This window comes from Rhineura floridana, chromosome 7, assembly GCF_030035675.1.
Source record: "Rhineura floridana isolate rRhiFlo1 chromosome 7, rRhiFlo1.hap2, whole genome shotgun sequence".
Classification (NCBI taxonomy): domain Eukaryota; kingdom Metazoa; phylum Chordata; class Lepidosauria; order Squamata; family Rhineuridae; genus Rhineura; species Rhineura floridana.
Genome location: NC_084486.1, coordinates 8557165 through 8580839, shown reverse-complemented (window position 1 = coordinate 8580839; position 23675 = coordinate 8557165). Strand labels below are relative to the sequence as shown.

General features: G+C 41.7%; 1 protein-coding gene across 10 annotated transcripts in view; it reads right to left on the bottom strand.

Annotated features, from left to right (window-relative positions):
* Window positions 1-23675, bottom strand: part of KAT6B (lysine acetyltransferase 6B) — a 214908-nt gene that overhangs the window by 98374 nt on the left and 92859 nt on the right. For 8 of the 10 annotated variants that reach the window (XM_061634850.1, XM_061634852.1, XM_061634851.1 and 5 more), the window contains 6 exons: window positions 21847-21955; window positions 9095-9210; window positions 8804-8885; window positions 7131-7263; window positions 3108-4039; window positions 2046-2167 (listed from right to left, as the gene is read on the bottom strand). In XM_061634850.1, the coding sequence (XP_061490834.1) occupies window positions 2046-2167; window positions 3108-4039; window positions 7131-7263; window positions 8804-8885; window positions 9095-9210; window positions 21847-21955 (1494 nt within the window). The remainder of the gene's footprint in view (window positions 1-2045; window positions 2168-3107; window positions 4040-7130; window positions 7264-8803; window positions 8886-9094; window positions 9211-21846; window positions 21956-23675) is intronic. The other 2 variants (XM_061634854.1, XM_061634855.1) reach the window with 2 other exon arrangements.

Sequence of the window (23675 nt, the reverse complement as noted above, 5' to 3'; positions counted from 1 at the left end):
CTGACCATGGGGAGGGGGAGGGGATTGGAGGGGAGGAAGAAGTCAAGAGGGAGGGGATAGGAGGGCAGAGAAGGGAGGGTGGGTTTGATCAGTTGCATACTTTTTTGAGTTCAGTGGGATTTATTTCTGTTCAATCGTGTTTGAAAATGGGACTGCCTTCAAGTCGATCACGACTTATGGCGCCCCTATGAATAGGGTTTTCATGGCAAATGGTATTCAGAGGTGGTTTTACCACTGCCTTCCTCTGAGGCTGAGAGGCAGTGACTGGCCCAAGGTCACCCAGTGAGCTTTATGGCTGTGTGGGGATTCGAACACTGGTCTCCCAGGTCATAGTCCAACACTGACCTGGGGGAGGGGCAGGGAGGGGAGGAGATTGGGTGGGTGGGCACTGGGCAGAGGGGAAGCCCCTTTCCTTGTCAAAATGCAAACAAAATTAGGGTTGATCTTTCACAGTCCAATCCACTTCCAATGTAGCTTGGAAGAATTTTGTAACATGTGCCTCTGAGTATATGGTTTGCATTTTAAAATTGACCATGGGAGAGTAGAGGGAAGAAGGAAGGGGGGAGAGGGAGGGGGAAGGAGGGGATTGGAAGGGGAGGGGGAGGGATGAAGGAAAAGGGAGGGAAGGGGCAAATTGGAGGTGATGGAAGGGAGGAGGAGGGCAGGGCAGGTTTGATCATTTGCATGTTTATTGAGTTCAATGGGATTTATTCCCGTGCAATCACGCTTAGGATAGGTAAAACTGATGGAGGGGGAGGGGGAAGGAGGAGATTGGAAGGGGAGGGTGAGGGAAGGGGCAAAAGGTAAAGGACAAGAGGAAGAAGGGAGGGAGGGCAGGTTCGATCATTTGCATGCTTTTGGAATTCAGTGGGATTTACTCCTGTGCAATCATGCTTAGGATAGGTGAAACTGACCTGGGGGGAGGGGCAGGGAGGGGAGGGGGAGAGGAGGAAATTGGATGGGTGGGCACTGGACAGAGGGGAAGCCCTTCCCTTTCCAAAAGGAAAACATTGTGAACAGTATCATTGCTTTTCAGGGTTTCCCCCACCTTTTTATTCTACAGCAGGCACATATAGCCTCCCACCCCAATTTAAACTAAAGCTGTCCCTGGCCACATCCACACCAGACCTTTATTTCACTTTGGACAGTCATGGCTTCTCCCAAAGAATCCTGGGAAAGTGTAGTTAGTGAAAGGTGCTGAGAGTTGCTAGGAGACGCCCTGTTCCCCTCACAGACCTTCAATCAGAGCAGCTGACTGTTAAACCACTCTGGCCACTGGAGCTCTCTCTGGCAATAGGAGTCTCCTCTCAGCACTCTTCACAAACTACACTTCCCAGGATTCTCTGAGGGAAGCTATGACTGTCTCACATGGAATCTAAGTCTAGTGTGGGTGTGGCCCCTGATTAGGTAAGCCAAGCAGCTGTGAGTCTGGCTTTTAGAACACTGACAGATGGTTCTTACTGAGCATGCCTGATACTATCATTCAGTTCAATGCAAAATTTCTTAAATTAATTAAAAATCAGCCAGGCATTTTTTTAACTTTTAAACTGCAGAAGATGAAGGTCAGAGTATGGGGCAAGGCCAGTAACAGCATTAGAGGTACTCTGTGAACATGGCTGATTTTTAATGAATTTCAACAGATTATGAGAACTCAGAGAAAAATGTCCAAAAGGGGTGTGGGTTTTTTTCTCTCTCTCTTTAGACTTTGAACTCTCTATTCTTTCTGACTGTTTTGTTTATTGCCATGAAAATTGAGAGGGTTGTTAAGCAAGTGTTTCTGAGTTCAGGACTATAAGTTTTGTAAGGTTTTGTGTTGAAATGAGCTTATGGGAAGGATCAGAATGGCACAGGGGATATTTTCAATTTAACATTGTGGAATGTGAAAAATCCATGCTGACTATAGTATAGAGCCACTCTCGTGGCTGCATAACCATTGTATACAATCTATTCTTTATGAATGGGGCATTAAGCAGAACTAAGAAGCCAGCACAGGTTTTCCCTTATATCACAGTACTGTTAACACAGCTGACAGCTGTGAACCTTACCTCCATTGCAAGTTCCTGGGCTTGCTTAAACATTTCCAAATCTTCTTCTGTAACAATATCCTTGCTTCCCACCAGAAACAGATCTGAGTTTTCTTGTTTGATGCTTATTTTGATTTCTGTACCTGTTGTTTAAAACCAACAGAGAGTTTATTCACTAACATGATGCGACAATTGTCTTATTTACGCTATCAGAATGGAGCTCCCAGTCCATTTTCTGAGCAACTACAGCTCTAAAACCTACCTCCCACATCTTTCCAGTTGAGGTAGCAAGCTATTATTATTACTATTATTTTGTCTACTAAAACATTTGCAGATTTATTTAAAAACAGACACAACCAGGGTCAATAGTAGCAGTTTCTTTTGTACCATCACTTAGAATTCATGCTCTACTCCTACCCAATAAAAATACATGTTGAATACAAAACAATATCAAACAACCGAGATAGCAGAATTGATTTCATATATTCTAGCAAATTTCCAAGGCAAGATCTATTAAAAAAAACACTTTCAACACTAAAGCAATCTTAGGCAAAACTACTTAAAACAGATTAGAACAGACTTAAGACAAGGAATATAGGCTTTCTTTCTTAAAGAAAAAAGAAAGATTTATTAAAAAAAATGGGGAAGAATAAATTTCACAGCAGTACAAATCCAATGTTGTGCAGGAGATGGAATGTGTCATGGAAAAGCAATGGAGAAGAGGGAAATGAAGAATTGAAATGGTCATCCTAATAAATGCCAACAGCATTACGGCCAGAGAAAGGGCCAGGGACAGCATGGAGTGGCTACCAATATGCTACTACAAAAGGCATATAAGCAACATTATGAAGACATGAGGGGGCGCTAGTGCCACTACATATGCAAAAACTGACAAACAAGGCGGTACAGCATTAGTTGAAAAAACAATTTGGAGATTTAGTCAGCATTAGTTACAAGGTCAAAGTTCATTGCTTTTGTATGAGAGTGAAGTAAGAAAAGAAGTAGCCGAGACCTGTGTGACAAAATAAGAATTTGGATTTGGACGGGACGTAGATTTGGTTGGCGCTTTGACCTGTTGCTTACCATCATCCTGATCAGGTTTAATCCTTCCGTCTGCCAAGCTCCCCTTCCCTGGTGAGGGGGTCCCCATTTGAGGGGTCACTTTATACTTTAATCTGCCTAGAATCCTGCGCTTTTTAAGGAAAGTTGTTTGCTTGAAGTGAGCAACTGCTTTAAAAGCACGTCCTCTACACATACCCCATCCAGAGGCAGAGGCATGAGACATAAACCTACTTCTAATCTCTTTCTTTCCATAGAAAGTAGTTTTAGACTTGGATGTGGAAGAGAATGCTGCTTTACGACGCAAACGCTTGGGCGGTGCATAACTTGGGTGCCCCTTTTTTCGAGAGTGTCCCTGAGTGGAATAAATATGAGAAAGTCCATCAAAGAGTCCCTTTAGCTGACTGTTATTAGGAAGGCTGCTAAAGGAGGGTGCACTTGACTGACTGGAGGAGCTTTGGGGAGAGTTAGAAGAGATGGAAGTGCTGGATTTTTGTGAACTGGGGCTCTGACCAGAGATGGGGGTTGGGGGTGGAAGTGAAGAAGGTTTTAGCTTTTGTGTGGTACCTGTAGCCAACACATGAGAAGTACATGATTGTTTCTGAGAGGCCATTTTCCTTGGACGACAATGCTTTGAAAAGTCTATTATTTCACCTCGTGATCTGCGACCATCGGGTGACGGTGTAAAAAACTTAGTAAGGCCATCAATAAGCCCTTTGGTTTTCTTGTTAACGTTAAGTGTAGAGGCAGGTATGTAGGTGAAGGTGGTGGTGGTGATTTTGGTGGCGGTGGCACCAGGCCAGGTGGGGTCTGTAACAGCCAATCTGCTGCTTGAATCCTTCACAGATGCAGCATGACCAGATGAAGGTGTGGTACAGACTTTAGTCTTTTGACCCCTACCAGGTGACCCCCTTCCTGTGAATGCATTCATGGATCCTTCATCGCTGGTTACAGACCTAGCAAAAAATATGGAAAAGTTTTTTAAGTAGTCAGCATTACTGAACAATAAAAATAAATTGCACAAAGATGGCATACCAATTACTCATGCTACTTTGTTTAAAAATTAAGGAACTTCTAACCATCCTGAAAGCTAAACACTGCTGATGAAGCCTCACCGCTTATTTTTGAGACTGTAAGGACTATATAATGGTTGTCAGAGAGTCCAGCAGGTTAAAGTATTAACTAAGGCTTGGATTCAAACTCAACTTAGAGATCAACTTCCTGGATGTTTTGGGGCAAGCCATCTTCACTAAGCTTTAGTTAATTTGTCATAAAAACAGTAAATATAATGAGCTACTCCACAGTTATTGTGAGAACAGGAAATGCATAGGCTGTATAAATGGAAATGGACTGTCTTCAAGTCGAACCTGACTTATGGTGACCCTATGAATAGGGTAGTAAAAGCACTCTATATATTAAACAGTGGATGCAATTAACCACTGCATATGCAATAACTGTGCTCAGCAGAGAGAGCAAAACAAAACAGGACTCACAGTAACACACAATCCTTCCCCACTTCCCTTCCCCTTCTTTAACTACAGTTAAGCAGCTTGGGCAGCATCAACATTAACTACTGTAAGAGCAAACTAGTCCATCATGGTCACCTGTGACAGGCCCTCATATGAGTTCTCAAACATTTTAGAGTCCTAGCCAAGGAAACTGGCACTGCCCCACTAAAATAATATGAAATAAAACAAGATTTAAAAAAGGGAAATAAAAAGCAACAGCAGCAGCAGCTAAAACTTGTAGTGAAGAGAAACTCCAGAGAGAGAAAGCTCCCTGAGTTGTTGTAGTAGTTTTTTTAAAAAGAGCTGAGCAGGTGATTGCTCATCCCATCCTTCAAGGCATGTGCAGATAGCTAAAATCTTCCCTCGAGTAGATGTGCATGAGCTCCTGTTCCTAGATTAGAGTCAATATTCCTGAAGCTGGTTTTGCACATAAGTAGAACTTATATTGAGATGGCATAGATGACCATGAAGAAGAACAGTTCAAGCAAGCAGTCTGTCCTATGCAAAGGAATATGTATTCCTGAGGCCCTTTCCCAATTTGTTACCCATGATTAACACTATACTGGCCAAATGCAGTACACAATTAATACCTTTAACCTCACTAACTTCAAAGATTTTCTTAACTGAAAGCTGGACTGCATTACAACAGTAAAGTTTCTGCCTTTGGAATGCCGTTACAACCAGAACATGCTCCCAGGCGATCCAAGTCTCATGCTACAAAAGCTTGAAGATATTTGACTGTTTCAAAGCCATAACTGTAAAAATGACACTCCAATAATACAGAGGAAGATAACACCCTAAATCCAGTATAATAGGCTTTTGTGTGCATGCTTAAAGGGCTACATTTCTATTAGTCAAAAAATACACATAAAGTAATGGAGTTCCTAAAGAACAAGAATATTGCATTTCTACACAGTATTAAAGACAAAGTACGCAAACACTCATTTATTTTTCAGTGTGGAATTCTGGCTAAGAACTGTGCAGAAGGTATGACTAAAAGGATAAAAGGAAAACATGAACTGGGGAGGGTATGACATGAAAGATACTGAGAAGGAGGACTGAGCTTTACTGGGAAGGTGCATAAAGCTTGATTAAGGAAGTACTGATTTAGCTAAACGCTAATGCAGAGCCCTAAAGATAATGCTGAAGAACAGTAAGTAAGCGCCAAACCAATCTCATAAAGTTATTTGTGATTAAAAAGAGAACCACTCATATACTTATCTGAGTAACCAGGAAAGACCATAAAATTTAAAACCAATGCAATGTTGCATAATGATTTCAAATCCATTCTATTCCCTTCTCATTTCCATCATCTTACTATTGTTAAGTATTATGTATTTTGTTTTCCTAGGGGCAAAACTGTAGTAATGAATATAAACAAATTAGATAGGGAGCTCCCTAGGACAACCATCTGGTTTGCTGATCTCTAATAGTCAACCAACCGTCCATTTGGCCTCCAACTCATTTCCCACTCCAAGCCATTACTGAGCATGGCTAGCTGTTAACAATTACAATCTAGTTAAAATCTTCTACCTTTTCCCACAAGTTGGTCTGAACATTTCAATGGCACGTGTTCAGCTCTCTTGCTTGGTGCCACATATGCTAATGACCATCTGCCTAAAGAGGTTAACAAGCTCCTGATGCTATATGGTTTCACATATCTGTTCAATGCCATAATAAATCCATTAAGCACTGTCTTTGCACTGTCAACTCTTTTATGATGAAGCTCAAATTGATTCAGCAACATATTATATTTGTGTCATTTAGTTAGTTACATTCCATTAACAAAATTGAGTCCACCGTTTACTTTATACCTAACTCACAACTCCCATAGTAGAATTTATGCTGGGATGGATTAGCCTGCTACAGATTGTCATTCTTGAGATTCAAAATTCATTTCAATCTCTGTTAAATGTATGCATCATGGTAGTGGTCCCACATGCACCCACCGCCTACATTTTGTATTTCCATACATATATCTGAAGAAGACACTAACAAGCCATTTCTGAAACTCTGCACCATCTCCTGATGCAAGTGCAAATCATCACCTTTCCAACACTTCAGTGAGTGAAATTCAGTTGTCTCATCATGTGATGACCCAATGCTCAACATCTAAACTGAAAAAACAGACTAAGCAATTTAGCACTAGTCTTCTCATCTAGGATGAAAAATATCTGTCATCAAGCGAGCAAACAAATAGCAAACATTCCCACGCAAGAGGAGCACAGTCACCACAACTTTTGTTACTGGTGGCAAGGGCCAGAGTACAGGCCAGATGTAATGCCACCACCACCTGAATGAGTTTATATAGCTCTGTCAATTAATATGAGAACTCTGTTGCCTCAATGCCATCAACCAGAAGTGTTTTAATGCACATTTTTTTAAAAGCCTGTGTGCTTCTGGCAAGGTAAAACCAGGTAGCAGGAAGATGTGTAGCATGAAGCAACCCACTAGTGAAACCATTTCTCCACATATGACTCTGATTGTAAGCTCAAGACCATCACAAAGGGGAAGACAAACTTAACACAAAGATACTTACAACATTCGTTGCTTTAGTTTATTTTTTGGTCGTCCAATAGGTTTTGTGTATCGCCGTCTTATCTGTGATGCTCTCTCATGAAGTAACTTTCTTCCTTTTTTCTTTGGTCTGCAGACCTGGCAAATCCACATCCCTGCATGAATGTTAAAAATAAATCTGGTTAATCGTACTAACTATTCAAGCTAACAATATGTTCCCAAATGGCATCTAAGATGAGAAACACTAGAACTATCTGTACAAACATTTTCTACCAAGTACAAGTGGAAAATGAGCCTCCAGCTTACACAAAACTTCAACATACTGTCCACCCTCTTCTCCAGGATCTTCCCTCTTTTGGGAGAATAATAAGTGCATGACAATGCCATGAGAGGTTTATCTCTACCTAGAATCTCCTGAATGTGTTATCCATTTCTCTTTTGATCTGGGTATAAATAGGGAGTTCATGGTGATCCTGCATACAGGATAATCTGGTACTGCATCACATCCATTGACCAGCATGGTGCTTAAAAAGTTCCATCTTGCTATTTACCTGATACCATGGCAGTGGATTGAGAATACAGGCTCTTAATCTGTAACAGCATAAAAGCACTGGCTTAGATTGCTGCATTGTAAATGGAGTACCAAGCCAAGGAGAAAGATCCTATAAGGATTATGATAGGTGCAATGAGAACAATAGTCCCTCAGGAAGATCTGCCACCTCTTATTCCATGGATCATAATTCCAGTTAGCATACTGACCCCATATATATCCTGACAGGATAGGAGTTGTCCCAACAGCAATAGGATAATAGCACAAAGGCAGGCCAGGTGGCACCCACTGCTTCCTGTTCTAGATAAGAAAAGGTGGTGGTGTCCTCAATTTCACTTTCAGAGAAAGAAGCCATGAGCTGGGGCCTAGCAGGAGTTATGACATGAGGCTGGTGTTCTTTGTAGGTGTAGAATATGCTGTGGCCTATTAAAGTTAGGCTCAAGGGAGAAAACGGCTATTGATCTGGGGTCAGCTGATAGACAAGGTTCATGTTCAGAACCTGCAGCATACAATTTGCAATGATAAAATGATTGCATGTAGCAGAATATTGTAACCAATATTATCAGTACCGAAAACCATTCTGTAGGAGTAGCCTCAACTATAAATTAACAAAACCCCACATTTTGATCAGTAGGCAATAAATATTAATAAGTTATTGTCACGTTTCATTTTGACATTACAGGTAATAGTGTTAGCACAGAGATGAAAACAGTTCTGTATTTACAGACTTCCTAAACTCTGCAAAAAGAAATGACAAATTCTATAATTTTAAAGGCAATCTGATAGAGAATTAGACTTTGATGTGGGAGATTTAGTTTGGTGTCCGTGTTCTATCATAAATTCATACTGCACCAGCTCTCCATTTGTAAGAACCTGCTACAAAAAAGGCAAGAACAAAAAAACTTGCACAACACTCCTACTCTTTAAACATATTATGGAAGCAATAAATAATATATAGAAAGACAGAGGCTAAATGTTCAGAATACTCACCACGAACACACCAACATTTTCAAGTATTAACAGCTTACATATAAATAATTCACTGAATCAATTCATAAGGCTGAACTAAAAATCTAGATATACAAGGACTGTGCAAGAACAAAGAAAATCAGGAAATATACATTCAAAGGATTTTCAGAGATTACCTTTTGGCATTCGGGAGAGAGGCGGGTCACAGCACTCCATGTGGAAACCTCTATCGCAAGAATCACAGAAAAGCATATTATCCTGAAATTGAAATGGGGAAAAACCAAAGTAATCTTGCAAAAATACTTTGTATTTTCATGACTAAGCTAGCAGAAGACAAAACCAAACAAATCATCCATGCCATTATTGTCACCCACTTTAAGCTGTTCCTAGTAGGCTGTAAACTTGATTCAATTAGCCCTAAACAGACTCAACATTATAGTAATTTATAATAAGGGATTAAAACTTACTGCATTTTTGCCTTGGATTCTACAGGCACTGCATGTCTTGCATTCAATACACTGCCACCTTAAGGCTTTCACATTTGTCGTCAACTCCAGACAAAATTTCAAACAGGATGGATGTCCTATAAAAAGGCATGGATGTATACATGAAATTTATTACAGTGTTCCAGAATATCTAAAGCTCTATGACATCTTCTTACAGTAATATTGCACCAGTACTGGCTACTCTGAGAGTTCAGTTATCTTCCCTCTCATGGACAGTAATAGTGGCAGCTGTTATCAGAGGATTGCCCATACAACCTCAGTTACAAGGTGACTAACAAATACAAGAAAGAAAGTAAATAGGATCCAGAAAATTTGTGTTTGTTGTTCATACTGCAGGGCAAAGCACGAACAGATCTAATCCATATATTTCCAAAAGCATTAAAAACTACAACGGAAATATGCCCCTTTTGTTATTTTTAATCCATTCTTATCACATAAAGCACTAAACAACATTCTTAATTAAGTTTTTCAAGACCAGAGAGTTATTTTCTATATTAGAGATGCTAGACGGGCTGAACAGAAATACAAGGAAATATGTACACTATTCAGATTTATGCCACTTGTGTATCTGTCCATGTACATAGTATTTTTGTAAGCTGTCACACAGCATGACAACAGCATATGAGGGGGGAGGCAAGGGTGGTGAGGGAATGAGGCAAGCAAGGTGGGAGGGTGAGGCAGCCTGGGCGAGTCATGAAGAACAGTTAGGACAGCCCGGGGTAGCTGCTCATCGATTGTTATGCTCTGCTGTTGCTGCCTCCCCATCTCACCGACAGCCTCAGTGGTGGAAGTCAAGGAGGAGGGAAGTGGCAGGATAGCAGGATAGTTGCTGATGTGGTGTCTCAGTCACTCCCCACTGTTCCTGTGTTGCTTGACTCAGCCAGCCAACTCCTTCCTCCTTGCAGGAAGTCTAACGGGGAAGAGAAGAGGATGTTTGGCAATTCGTTTGTGGGGGCAGCCTGTGTGTGTGTGTGTGTGTGTGTGTGTGTGTGTGTGTGCGTGCATGCACGTGCATTAAGGAGTCCCTGGAGGGGAGTCTGGGGGGCAGTCCGTGTGTGCGCATGTGTGTGTATGTTTGGAAGTTCCTGGGGGAGGTTGGGAGCCTCTTCCTGTGTCTGGGTGCTGTGTGTGAGAAAGAGTGTGTGCGAATGAGAGAGAGACCGACCAACCTTATGTGTGTTTCTGTGTGTTGGGAAGTCCCCATGTGTGTGCAGCTGTGGGGAGGGGGGTGACTAGTAGATAAGTTCTTTCCCACCAAGTCTGCCATCATGACGACTAATGCATTTGGGAGGAAGGGGGAAAGTGAGTTATGCAATAGCTCTGAAACCTGGGGCATGGTAGCAATAGTGTCTGGAAGCAGAGATGATCAGTCCTTCATCCCCTGTTTGTTTGGACCAACCTCTCTCCTACACCTACAGGGCTTCTATGAAATAGAAGCAGACAACAGACTATAATACAAACATCTCTGTTTATCTGCAGAGGCAATAGGAGCACAATGTGACAGGCATACAAGACAAAGACCGCCAAAGTTTCTGGAACTCCTGATATTGCTAGGAGTCCACTTTCCCCTCCTACTGGACATGGGAATCTATGGTGTGCATCAACTACAATGTACAAATTCCTTCACCAAAAACAAGCAAGCATGCTATGACTGCTGCTGAACACTGCATAAGCAGCAAGGGGAAATACAAAGTTGTTCCTTACTATACCATATGTTACCAAGCCAATATTTCCTTTGTTCACGAAGGAGATAAATTTTTATTATTATATATCTATTTATTATTTGATTTATATCCTGCCCTTCCTCCCAGCAGGAGCCCAGGGCAGCAAACAAAAGAACTAAAAATACTTTAAAATATCATAAAAACAGACATTAAAATACATTAAAACATGTTTTAAAAGCTTTCAAGACAACTTTTTTTTTTAAAAAAAGGTTTAAAAACATATTAAAAAGCAATTCTAACACAGACACAGACTGGGATAAGGTCTCAACTTAAAAGGCTTGTTGAAAGAGGAAGGTCTTCAACAGGTGCCAAAAAGATAACAGAGATGGCGCCTGTCTAATATTTAAGGGTAGAGAGTTCCACAGGGTAAGTGCCGCCACACTAAATTTCCGTTTCCTACGTTGTGCGGAACGGACCTCCTGATAAGATGGTATCTGCAGGAGGCCCTCACCGGCAGAGCGCAGTGCTTGACTGGCTATATAAGGAATAAGATGGTCTTATCCTGGTCCCAAGCTGTATAGGGCTTTGTACACCAAAACTAGAACCTTGAACTTGGCCCAGTAGCAAATGGGCAGCCAGTGCAATTCTTTTAGCAGCGTGGTGACATATTGGCGATACCCTGCCCCAGTGAGCAGTCTCGCTGCCACATTTTGCACCAGCTGCAGCTTCCGGACCAAACTCAAGGGCAGCCCCACATAGAGCACATTACAGTAATCCAGCCTAGAGGTTACCAGTGCATGGACAACAGTGGTCAGGCTATCCCAGTCCAGAAACGGCCACAGCTGACTTATCAGCTGAAGCTGGTAAAAGGCACTCCTAGCCACAGAGGTCACCTGGGCCTCTAGCGACAAAGATGGATCCAGGAGCACCCCGAGACTACGGACCTGCTCTTTCAGAGGGAGTACAACCCCATCCAAAGCAGGCAACTGACCAATTATCAGAACTCGGGAACCACCAACCCAGAATACCTCCATCTTGCTAGGATTCAGACTCAGTTTATTGGCCCTCATCCAGCCCACCACTGAGTCCAAGCACCGGTCCAGGGCTTGCACAGCCTCTCCCGATTCAGATGTTACACAGAAATAGAGCTAGGTAGCATCAGCATACTGCTGACACCTCGCCCCAAAGCTCCTGATGACTCCTCCCAAGGGCTTCATACAGATGTTAAACAGCATGGGGGACAAGATGGTACCCTGTGGCACCCCACAGCACAGCTGCCAGGGGGCCGAAAGACAGTCACCCAATGCTATTCTCTGACAGCAACCTTGGAGATAGGATCGGAACCACTGTAAAACAGTGCCTCCAATACCCATCTCACACTCCTCCTGTCCTTCTCCCGATAAAAGTCATCCATCAGGGGGACCAAGGCTGATTCAGTCCCATAACCAGGCCTGAACCCAGACTGGGATGGGTCAAGATAACCTGCTTCATCCAAGAGTACTTGCAATTGCTACACCACAACCCTCTCAATCACCTTCCCTAAAAAGGGGGTATTTGCACCCGGTCAGTAGTTGTCATAAACCAATGGGTCCAGGGTGGGCTTTTTCAGGAGTGGTCGGATCAACGCCTCCTTCAAGGCACCCGGAACTACTCCCACCCACAATGATGCGTTGACCACACTCTGGATCCACTCAGTCAAACCCCCTCAGCAAGCTTTAATAAGTCAAGAAGGGCAAGGGTCGAGAGGACTCGTTGCTGGCTGCATCATCTCAAGCATCTTGTCCACGTCATCAGGCTGCATCAACTGAAGCCATTCCCAAGAAGTTGCAGCAGACTTTGCACTGGACACCTCATTGGGGACTACAGTAGATGTGGATGGGGCATCAAGACTGCTACGGAGGCGAACAACTTTACCCTCAAAGTGCCTAGCAAACAATTCACAGTGGGCCTCCGAAAGGTCTAAAACTCCATTTCCTGGAGTTGTCAACGGACTCCTGACAATACAGAAAAGCTCCACCGGACGGCTACTTGAGGATGCAATGGAGACAGAGAAGTGGGCCGCCTTCGCCACCCTCACCGCCACACATTAGGCACTGTTATGATGTTTTACTCATGTCAGATCAGCCTCACAGCATGTCTTTCGCCACTTGCGCTCTAGCCGTCATCCAGCCTGTTTCATTGCCCTTAGCTCACTGGTGTACCAAGGTGCAGACTGGGCTCCACAATGCCGGAGAGGGCACTCAGGGGCAATACATCTATGCAAGATCAATAGCACTTTCATTCTGAGTGGACTAAGTTTCAATCTGTGCATTCCATCAATTCCTAACCTGATGACAGACACCTGATTAGGGTTTCCACGGTCCCCCTATGATATCACTGGCTTACTGATGACACTTTAGCCCAAAGACAGCATAAAAAGCATAAAACAAAATTAAATGTTGTGGCACCCTGCAAGCCACTCTGAGTGAAACAGCAATCTTCCAGCACCACCTTCGAAAAACCAATCTAGCCACATACAACTGCAGCTACAGAAAAACAGTGCCTCACAGTCCCAATCCAGCAAGGCAACCCAGGAGAGCACCATGGTCAATTGAACTGAAAACTACCAAGAGATCCAGAATAATCAATTAAGGATGCACTATCTCTATCCACCCCTACTAGAATGCAGGTAAACTACAAAGATAATCAAGGCAGTTTCAGTAACGAGCTCAGGTCCGACTCCAGAAAAAAATGATCCAAGTAATCAGTCTCATCCAGGAATATATTGAGCTGAGATGCCACACACACTCAAACATCTTAGCCCAGAAAGGCAGGTTGATACCGGGTGATAATCATTCAAAACATATACATCAACAGTAGCAGCAGGAATCACACCTTCTCTCACAGGAGAATTGACTATTTCTGAAACCCAAGCAGATAAACCTGAGCGAACATCTCAAATCCGGCAGCAAGTACCCATAAGCCTGGTCTCCTAGTATCTTGTCTGCACCTTGAGATGGAACATTTGACCAGACTGAACAATAGTTACACAAATATGTAAAAATATGTGTCTAACTCAGAATATATATGATTAAGTTGCAAACTGGTCTTAGCAGGCCACCAAATGTTTATGAGATTTTTACTTTTTGACACAACGTTTCAAAGATTGGGTTCCATCAACTCCTGATGCAAGGCATGTTATAAAAGGCCCCTCACAACTGACACTACGCAGATGCAACTGTAGCAAAGAAATGTTTTTACTGCCATCACTACAATCAAATAGATCCTAACATGGGATCTAACATGCCTTCAGTGGGATTTGTAGCATGTTTTCCGCCATTCGTGCTCTCATCATCATCATTCATTCATTCATTCATTCATTGGCGATCACTTGTGGCTGAGTAAGATTGTCTTCCAGGGTAAGGTCTTTAACAGTGGGACCGTAAGTGACTGTGGAGGCCAACTCTGGATCTACACAGCCTCCCACAGTGAGGACATAGGTTGCCAGATGGAAGATGGTCGCGATGAGGATTTGCTTGATGTGCCTTCCGCTTAGCTCATTTGTCCCTTTCGCCCTGTACTCGTGCTTCTTTGAAGTCCATAGCACCTTTGATAATGGTAGACCTCCAATTGGGACGCTCATAGGCCAAGGCTTCCCAGTTCTCAATGCTCATGTTACTTTTTTAGATTAGCTTTGAGAACATCTTTAAACCTCTATTGCTGTCCACCGATACTCCGTTTTCCATCCTTAAGTTGGGAGTAAAGTAGCTTGCTTTGGAAGACAGTGATCAGGCATTCGAACAACATGACTAGTCCAGCGAAGTTGATGTTGGAGGATCATTGTTTCAACACTGGCGGTCTTTGCTTCTTCCAATACGCTAACATTAGTCCGGCTGTCTTCCCAAGTAATTTGCAGAATTTTCCGGAGGCAGTGTTGGTGGAATCTTTCAAGAAGTTGGGAGTGGCGTTTATAGATGGTCCATGTTTCACAGGCGTATAAGGTTGGTAGTACAATGGCTTTGTAAATAAGCATTTTGGTCTCCCTGCGAATATCCCGATCCTTGAACACTCTACAGTTCATTTGGGAGAATGCGGCACTCACAGAGCTCAGATGATGCTGAATTTCAGCGTCGATGTCAGCTTTTACAGAGAGATGGCTGCCAAGGTAAGTGATCGACATTCTCCAGCGTTGCACCATTAAGCTGGATCGGTGCTACAGAGTGATTGTTCGCACTTGCTGATGAAGCACTTTGGGTTTTTTGATGTTAAGCGAGAGGCCAAGCTTTTCATATGCTTCTGCAAAGACATTTAGGATAGTTTGAAGATCTTCCTCTGAATGTGCAGAGACTACATTATCATCAGCATATTGAAGTTCTACGATGGAGGTTGCAATTACCTTAGTTTTTGCTTTCAGCCTACTGAGATTAAAAAGCTTTCCATCTGTTCAACATGTGATTTCCATGCCAGTGGGAAGTTTCCCCTCAACAAGGTGTAGAATCATGGCAATGAAAATAGCAAATAAGGTCGGAGCAATGACACATCCCTGTTTGACACCTGATCCCACTTTGAATGGATCACTTTGAGAGCCATTGTTATCCAGAATTGTCGCTGTCATGTTGTCATGGAGGAGTCGCAAAATATTCACAAATTTATCAGGGCATCCAATTTTCAAAAGGACGGTCCAGAGAGCAATTCGATTTACAGTATCAAAGGCCTTAGTCAGATCAATAAATGCCATATACAGAGGTCGGTTTTGCTCCCTGCATTTTTCTTGAAGCTGTCGCGTAGTGAAGATCATATCCACTGTTCCCCTGGAAGGGCGGAAACCATTTTGGGATTCAGGGAGGATGTCTTCTGAGATAGATAGGAGGCGATTTGCGAGGATCCTTGCAAGGATTTTACCTGCGGTAGCAAAAAGGGAGATGCCTCAGTAGTTCCCACAATCTGTTCCATAACCCTTCTTGAAAATAGTGATAATTATGGCATCCCTAAAGTCTTCCGGGATCTCCTCCCTCATCCAGATTTTTTCGATGAGCTTATGAAATTGTTGTGTAAGTTCAGGCCCACCTTCTTTAAAGACTTCAGCAGGAATCCCATCAGGTCCACTAGCTTTGTTATTCTTCATTTGATTAATGGCTTTACTGACTTCATCCAAATTAGGGGATACTGCAAGCTCATCTCTAATTTGTTGTTGTGGGATTTGCGAGAAGACCTCACCAGCCACATAAGAGTTACGATTAAGGAGGTCGTGGTAATGTTCTTTCCAATGCAGTGCAATAGACTCTTTGTCCTTTAGAAGTGTGGTACCATCTATTGAGCGTAAGGGATTTGTACCGTAATTTGTTGGTCCGTAGATGGCCTTTGTGGCTTTAAAAAAGCCCCGTGCGTCATGAGCATCTGCAAAATGCTGGATTTCTTGAGCTTTCTTTATCCACCAGGCGTTCTTAAGTTCTCTAGTTCTTCTTTGGACCTCAGCCATTGCACTGGCATAGATTTTTTTTCTTAGCAGCACAGTTAATGTCTTTTTTATCAATTTTTTATCACTCCAGTTCCTCAGAAAACCTGGGAGCTGAATGAATTCTACACTTTGAGGCAGTATCTAGGGATGATTGTGCCTACTTGCCTAAGCCATCTCCTCATTCCATAAAATGACTAAGGCATCAACAGGACACCTAGAAAAATTCAGGGCATGATACTGACCCTTTTACTTTAAATTTTTAGCATGAAATTTGCCTTTTTTACAGTCACCAAAACTGATTTTTATTGAATTATATCAACAACTCCAATATCCTGGTCCTGGTTAATTACTGACAGTCCAGACCGTATCAGTATGTAGATGAAATGAAGTTTTCATCAGAAGCCTTTTGGAAGTTCAAATATACAATGTCTACTCTACTTATCCACATGCTTGTTGACAATCTCAAAGAACTCCAAAAGTTTAGTGAGGCAAGATTTCTCTAGTTCTTCTATATGTGTCGCAATTTTTGTCAACCGTGTTGTCATCTTCTTGCACTTATTGGCATCTTTCTAAATCTGTGGTACATGTTTTACTTGAGCTTCTATAATCACAATTCATGGAGAGATTTGACCTTATTGACTTTTCCTTTCAACCTCCTTTTAACAATCCCATATATATGAATATATATTTTACAGGTCTCCTTTTTTAGAAGTAAAAGTTGCTGTGTTGACCTTTCCATTGACATAAACGTTGAATTTGATAGCACAGTGGTCATTGTTGCCTATAAGTCTGACAACATTTACATCTTAAGCCAAATCCTGGGTGCAACTTAGGGTTGTCCAAGATTGATCATTATTACAACACTTTCTCCTTTAAGAGAGCCAGTGTGGTGTAGTGGTTAGAGTGCTGGACTACGACCTGGGAGACCAGGGTTCGAATTCCCACACAGACATGCAGCTCACTGGGAGACCTTGGGCCGGTCATTGCCTCTCAGCCTCAGAGGAAGGCAATGGTAAACCCCCTCTGAACACCGCTTACCATGAAAACCCTATTCATAGGGTCACCATAAGTCGGAGTCAACTTGAAGGCAGTCCATTTCCATTTTTCTCCTTTAAATGCCTCAGTGTTTTCTTTATCCATCTTGATATCACGGTCAGTGATTTGGTCTGGGGTGGGAAGATAGTCTCCCATATTTAATTACTTTTGGTTATTACTATCCACAGCAACTCTGTTGATCATTTCTTCCTTTTGTGTCCTCTAGTTGTTTAAATGTTCTCTTTGACATCAGAGTGCAAAACCACCTCCAATATGCCCTTTCCTGTCCTTTCTAAAATATTTGTTTCCAGGAATAACAGTATCCCATGAATTCCCTCTAATTGATCAGGTTTTCTGGTATACCTGCTCTGTCTGTGTCTTCATTTAGCACCAAATACTCCAGCTCTCTGATCTTGGATTAAAAGCTTCTACAGTAGGGCCCCACTCATACAGCGGGTTACGTTCCGGACCCCCGCTGTAAAGTGAAAACCGCTGTAAAGCGGAACGCATTGAAGATAATGGTGCGCATCGCTGAAAATGACACAAAAATGGCCCGCGACGAGCAAAAACCACCTTAAAAGTGGAACAAGCGCCGTAGGAGCAGGGCCTTTCTGCAATTGACAACTGCTGTATTAGCAGAACGCTGTAAAGTGAAGCGCTGTAAAGCGGGGCCCTACTGTACATTAATCCATAAACCCCAATAGATTCTCTCCCTCTCCAAACGTATGCACACACACATGCACGCACGCACGCGCGCGCACACACACACACTTCCCTCTGTGGCAGTCATGGGAAACCTCCATCCTGCCAGTCTTCCTAATCCAGCCCCTGGTACTCTCCCTAAGCCATACCCCCTCCTCCCACCTGTTCTGTTCCACAAGCTCACCAAACAGGAAAGATACTCTTTCTTGCATTACTAGTCACTTGGTTTCCACTCAGCACACCAAGGAAGTCAAGCTGAGAAAGGGACATGTACATGTATTTTGGCCCCACTCACTTTAGACATATGCTCCACCCCTGACCACTTTCCTGAGGAAATTCAGTCCTCAGGAGGAAAAAGGTCTCCTACACAGGTCCTATGGCTTCTTTAACCAGCTCAAAACAGGATTTGTTATATATGTCTACAGTTTATTTTATTTATTTATTTATTGCACTAGTATACCGCCCCATAGCCGAAGCTCTCTGGGCGGTTTACAGCAATCAAAAACATTAAAACAAATACACAATTTAAAAACATACTTTAAAAACAATTTAAAACACAATTTTAAAATTCAAAACAATATAAAAACAATTTAAAAACACATGCTAAAATGCCTGGGAGAAGAGGAAAGTCTTGACCTGGCGCCGAAAACATAACAGTGTGGGCACCAGGCGCACCTCGTCAGTAACATCATTCCATAATTTGGGGGCCACCACTGAGAAGGCCCTCTCCCTTGTTGCCACCCTCTGAGCTTCCCTTGGAGTCGGCACCCGGAGAAGGGCCTTTGATCTTGAACGTAGTGTACGGGTGGGTTTGTATCGGGAGAGGCGTTCCATCAGGTATTGTGGTCCCAAGCCATGTAAGGCTTTATAGGTCAAAACCAGCACCTTGAATCGAGCTCTGAAACATACAGGCAGCCAATGCACATGAATTATAATTATTTAACGTTGTAGAGCAGCCTTTCCCAACCAGTGTGCCTCCAGATGTTGTTGGACCACAACTCCCATCAGCCTCAGCCAGCATTGCCAATGGTCAGGAAAGATGGAAATTGTGGTCCGACAACATCTGGAGGCACACTGGTTGGGAAAGGCTGTTGTAGAGTATCAGGCATAAGAATCTTCATGATATACATTTTCTACAACTAAAACCTTGTCTTAAGACATAGAAAAAATATAGCATGAAGATGCTAATGCCTGACATCTTGCAACATTAAGTAATGATAATTCATGTGTAAACTGCAGACATACATAACACTCAAAACCAAGACACATTTCTGCACCTAGAGGATGCTGCCATCTTCTCAAGAGGAAATACGGGGCCTTCTTCTGCTGATCTTTGATCTAGCTTGGAGATATCAGAAGTAAGTATTCTATGTCTGCTTTTCTTTGACTTGGCCCCTCCTTGTGTTCAACATTTTCACCTCTCTCCTCAAACAACTATGACACAGGCACCCTGCTACATATTCTTACGTCTATTCAGAAATAAGTCCCATTCGGTTCAATAGGATTACAGCCTAAGCCATTTATATTTTTGAGGCTGTAATCTTATGTGCAATTACCCAGGAGCAAGCTCAGCCAAACAGTGGGTATTATTTCTGAGTAAACATGCATAGCATAGCTTGGTAAATTTCATAAATATGCCCAACAGTTCGATTTTATATATTAACTTGTAAATAATGCATTTATGTTTTTAACACAGCAAAAAAGGATGTGTGATAAGAAAGTAAGTACAGTAGGGCTCCACTTTTCAGCATTCCGCTAATACGGTGGTTTTCAATTAGAGTAAGGCCCCACTCATATGCCGCTTGTTCTGCTTTTATGGTGTTTTTGGGGCGTCGGACACCATTTTATGGACAGAGTTCTGCTTTTCAGCGGGGGTCTGGAATGTAACCCACTGTATGAGTGGCGCCCTACATGCATATGTTTCCATTTTCCCATTTTTTATTTTTGTCCCAGAAAAAAGTTGGGTTTTTTAATGGCTTGAAATTTTCCAAAAATCTTTAACCTTGTTTCTATTGGATTACCAGGAACTCTGTATGCTCATCAGGGATCACATTATTTTCACTCCCAAAACTGTAACCACAAACAGATGGTTCCCTGATACATAGCTAAGCCTAAAAGTAAAGTTTATAAGTGACCTCTGAACAGCATGAAGATTTTTATTTATTTATTTATCTATCAGATGTCACCTGTAGTTAAGAATCAGCCATCTGGCAATTTGACTGACAATCTCAATGTTTGATATTGTATAGCTAAATACAGCTAAGTAACTGATTAAGCATAATTTACCTTTAATGAGGCAGAGAGAATGCATCAGTGTTAATTCAAACTAAAGCTGAACCATGAAGGTTGAGGGCTTCCAATTCTGATGTTCCTTAGAACTGTCAGTGAATTGTTATAACACAAAAAGTAGCTGATTACATTATGCACTGATTAACAAAAAGCTGTATTTGCAGACAGCCAGAGTGTAATGAAAAGCAATATTTGCAGACAGCCAGAGTGTAATAACCAATCTTCAAAGAACATCTTATACACATTAAATAGATATTAACTTAAATTGTATTTTCATAAGTGAATTGTGAAGCCAATATAATCTATCAAGCAAATGCAGGAACAAAAAGTGCATCATTGCAAATGCGTTCCCCTTCTATAAAATAGTAGCATATCATCTCAAAATGACATTAATCTGTGGTAGCATTCACATGCAATGCTAAGCTACAAACCACAGTTAAGCAAATTAGTCTATACACAAACTGCCTGCTTATGGACACAACTTGAACTCTCCCACTTTTCTCCTCCCTTCCTCCAGCAGGGAAATACTTAGCCAGCCACTCTGTGGTTTAGCTCCCTGCTAGAAAAAGGAAGGAAAAAGTGAGGAAACGGAGGCTGCATGAATTAGCACACAGCCTCATGTACAGACCAATTTGCTCAACCATTGTTCATGGCTTAAGTCTGCAAATGAACACAACCAATGCAAACCATGCCTTGCTCTCCCCCAAATTCTTAGTCTTAAATTCTAAAGCGTGCAAACTCATTCAATTCCAAAGTTTAGGGCCACTTCATACAAAATGGCAAACATTGTTCACCTGTATAATACACAAATCACATGCAGGCATTATAAATTTACACATGCGTCTTTTAAAAAGTAACCCTTAAACGTTACTCTACGAAGCACTCAGGTTTTGACAACTGAGTCCCAAAACGTACTTAAAGTTAGCCTTCTCTGCTCCTATGCCAACAACCATGACACCTCTTTCCATTCCCCCTCTGAAATCGTGTCTTTCACATCTGTTTCCCAGAGCATTCTCATCCTTACTCTGCCTGGTATTGATAATTTAGCGGCATTCTGTAAATATCTGCAGCTCCCCACTTTACTCATTGTGAGCAGTGCAAATGTAGTTTCTCAAATAAAGAGAGAGCTCTTGGGGGACTGTGATGCCTATGCCAATTAGCAGCACATACTGGAGCCAGATAGCCACAAGCCACCTAGCTGTGTATATGGTTGTTGACTTAACGTATATTTGTGGTGCTGATCTGTGTGTAAATGCTGAAAGTCTCTTCCACATATTAAACTGTTTTAAAACTTTTTTTAAAAGCTAGTTAAAAACTCTGAACACTACAAAAGAGTAACAGTGAGCAGTAGCCAACATTTTCACTCTGTGAATGGAAGGTGCTTCCTCTTTCCCTAAAATGAGAGCTGTGCTCATAGAAGGAACCTTCAATTCATGACAAGGGTGCTATTCCATGAGCACAACACTTTTCCACAAATAAAAGCGTGTTATATTTCCCCACACAGAACCATCAGCTTGCACGCACACACACACACACGCACGCACACACACAAAGACTATCAAATTTGATCAAACTGGAAGACTTACCACTACTGCCACAATCAGCACAGGAAAGGAGTTCTTCTGGCTTTTTCTCACGGTTTGATTCCTTTGTCCCCAAACAGAAGCTGCATATTGGAATGGGATCCGCTCGTGGCTAAGAAAAGAAAGTGTCAAATCAATTATTCATTCGATTCCACATAGAATCTTGTTTCCTGTTTTTGTGACATCAAACTTTTATTCCATTTTACTACAGAATGTTAGAATTTTGATCTGCAATACTTTCTACTAACAGGAATTAAAGTTTCCCAATGCATACTAAGTTTACTAATATTAGACATTAATATAGTTTAGCTCTTTTTGTTCTTAGAACAGCATTGATCCTACAGCAATTTTTACAAATTCTTGTTTAACATACACATATAGTTATGAGTATCAAGAAACAGCTGTTGGGGGGGTGAAATTAAGGAACCAGAGAATGAACAGACAAGGCTGCTTATCAATACCCCCTTTTAAAAAGAAGTCCTCCTGCAAGTCACATCTGAGAGGAGTGAAAAACAGAGGAACCCGAATTGCCCCTCAAAAAGAGTATCAGTGAGAAGTAAAATTCCATAGTTCATAGCTTTTTTGAAAAGAAAAATGTATTTGTACTTTTCAAATTACGTATGTCCTATCTTCACCTGTATGGGTTCCATAATTATGAAGCCACCACAGAAAAAGCCCCATCCCATGTCACCACCCAACTGCTCTTCCCATCTAGCTCTCTGGCCAGTATGTGGCAGAGCCCCCTGCACCACAGACCACCCGACAGAACAGGGCCCATGACCCTCAGGAGATGTCTCTTCAGGGGGCTGCTGGGGGGCAGGGTTGATTCTATTTAAATCAAACTGATTTTAATCATGATTTAAATCCCTTCTCTGAAGGACTTGATTTTAATCATGATTTAAATCACAGTTTAAATCACTAGTGAGGAAGATTCTATTTAATCATCACTTTTTAGTAGAAGTACATTATTGTTTAATGTAACCTTAATACATATTCAGAGATACAGGTTTATTAGTAGGTAGGCACACACTAAGCAATTATTCTGAATTGTTTTCAGATTAATTTTAATCAAAAATGGGATGATAATTTGGTCATTTTAGTACTAATGCAAAATGAACTGGTGAAGTCATTCAGGAGATGAACCAGTTCCAATTGTTCAATTAATCATATTTTTCTCATGATGTGCCAGAATCACCACCACAAACCTGGCTTTTAAATTGTACTACTAAGATGGTTTATTCTTCTGGTTAGTTTTCTTCTTCAACAAACAACATTAACAAAACATGCACATGGATTTTTGAATGGTTAACTATTTCAGTTTTTAGATAAATGTAAAGTTCTTTGAAAATAAAATTTAGGCAATTTCAACCAAGTCAACATGAGAAACTTAGTATTGGGTGGTACAATAAACTCGGTCATCTTCTTCACCTTTGTCTTCCTTGTTCATTGTCTGCTTTTTCAATTCCCAACATTTCTCAGTATAGAATGAATTAGCCCAAAGGAAGAAAAAATTCTCTCTACACCTGCAGAAGAGGCTACTGCTGTTAAGAGCTGAATTACCACTTCAGTGATCTCCTCCTTGGTCAGATCAACTCCATCTCCCCAAATTCTTTATTCATTGACCTTCACTGAGAGACAGGCAAGGCCCTGAGAGTGTGTGTGTGTGTGTGTGCACTTCATGTACACCACCTGCAGAATAGCACTGTTCAGGTCATCTCCTATCTCGATAAACTGCTGTTAACATATTCATAAAATATAATTAGAAGTTATATAATTAGTATTCATAATTATATCTTTAACCTAGGCTCTTTTTAATTAACTGTTTTAAGAAA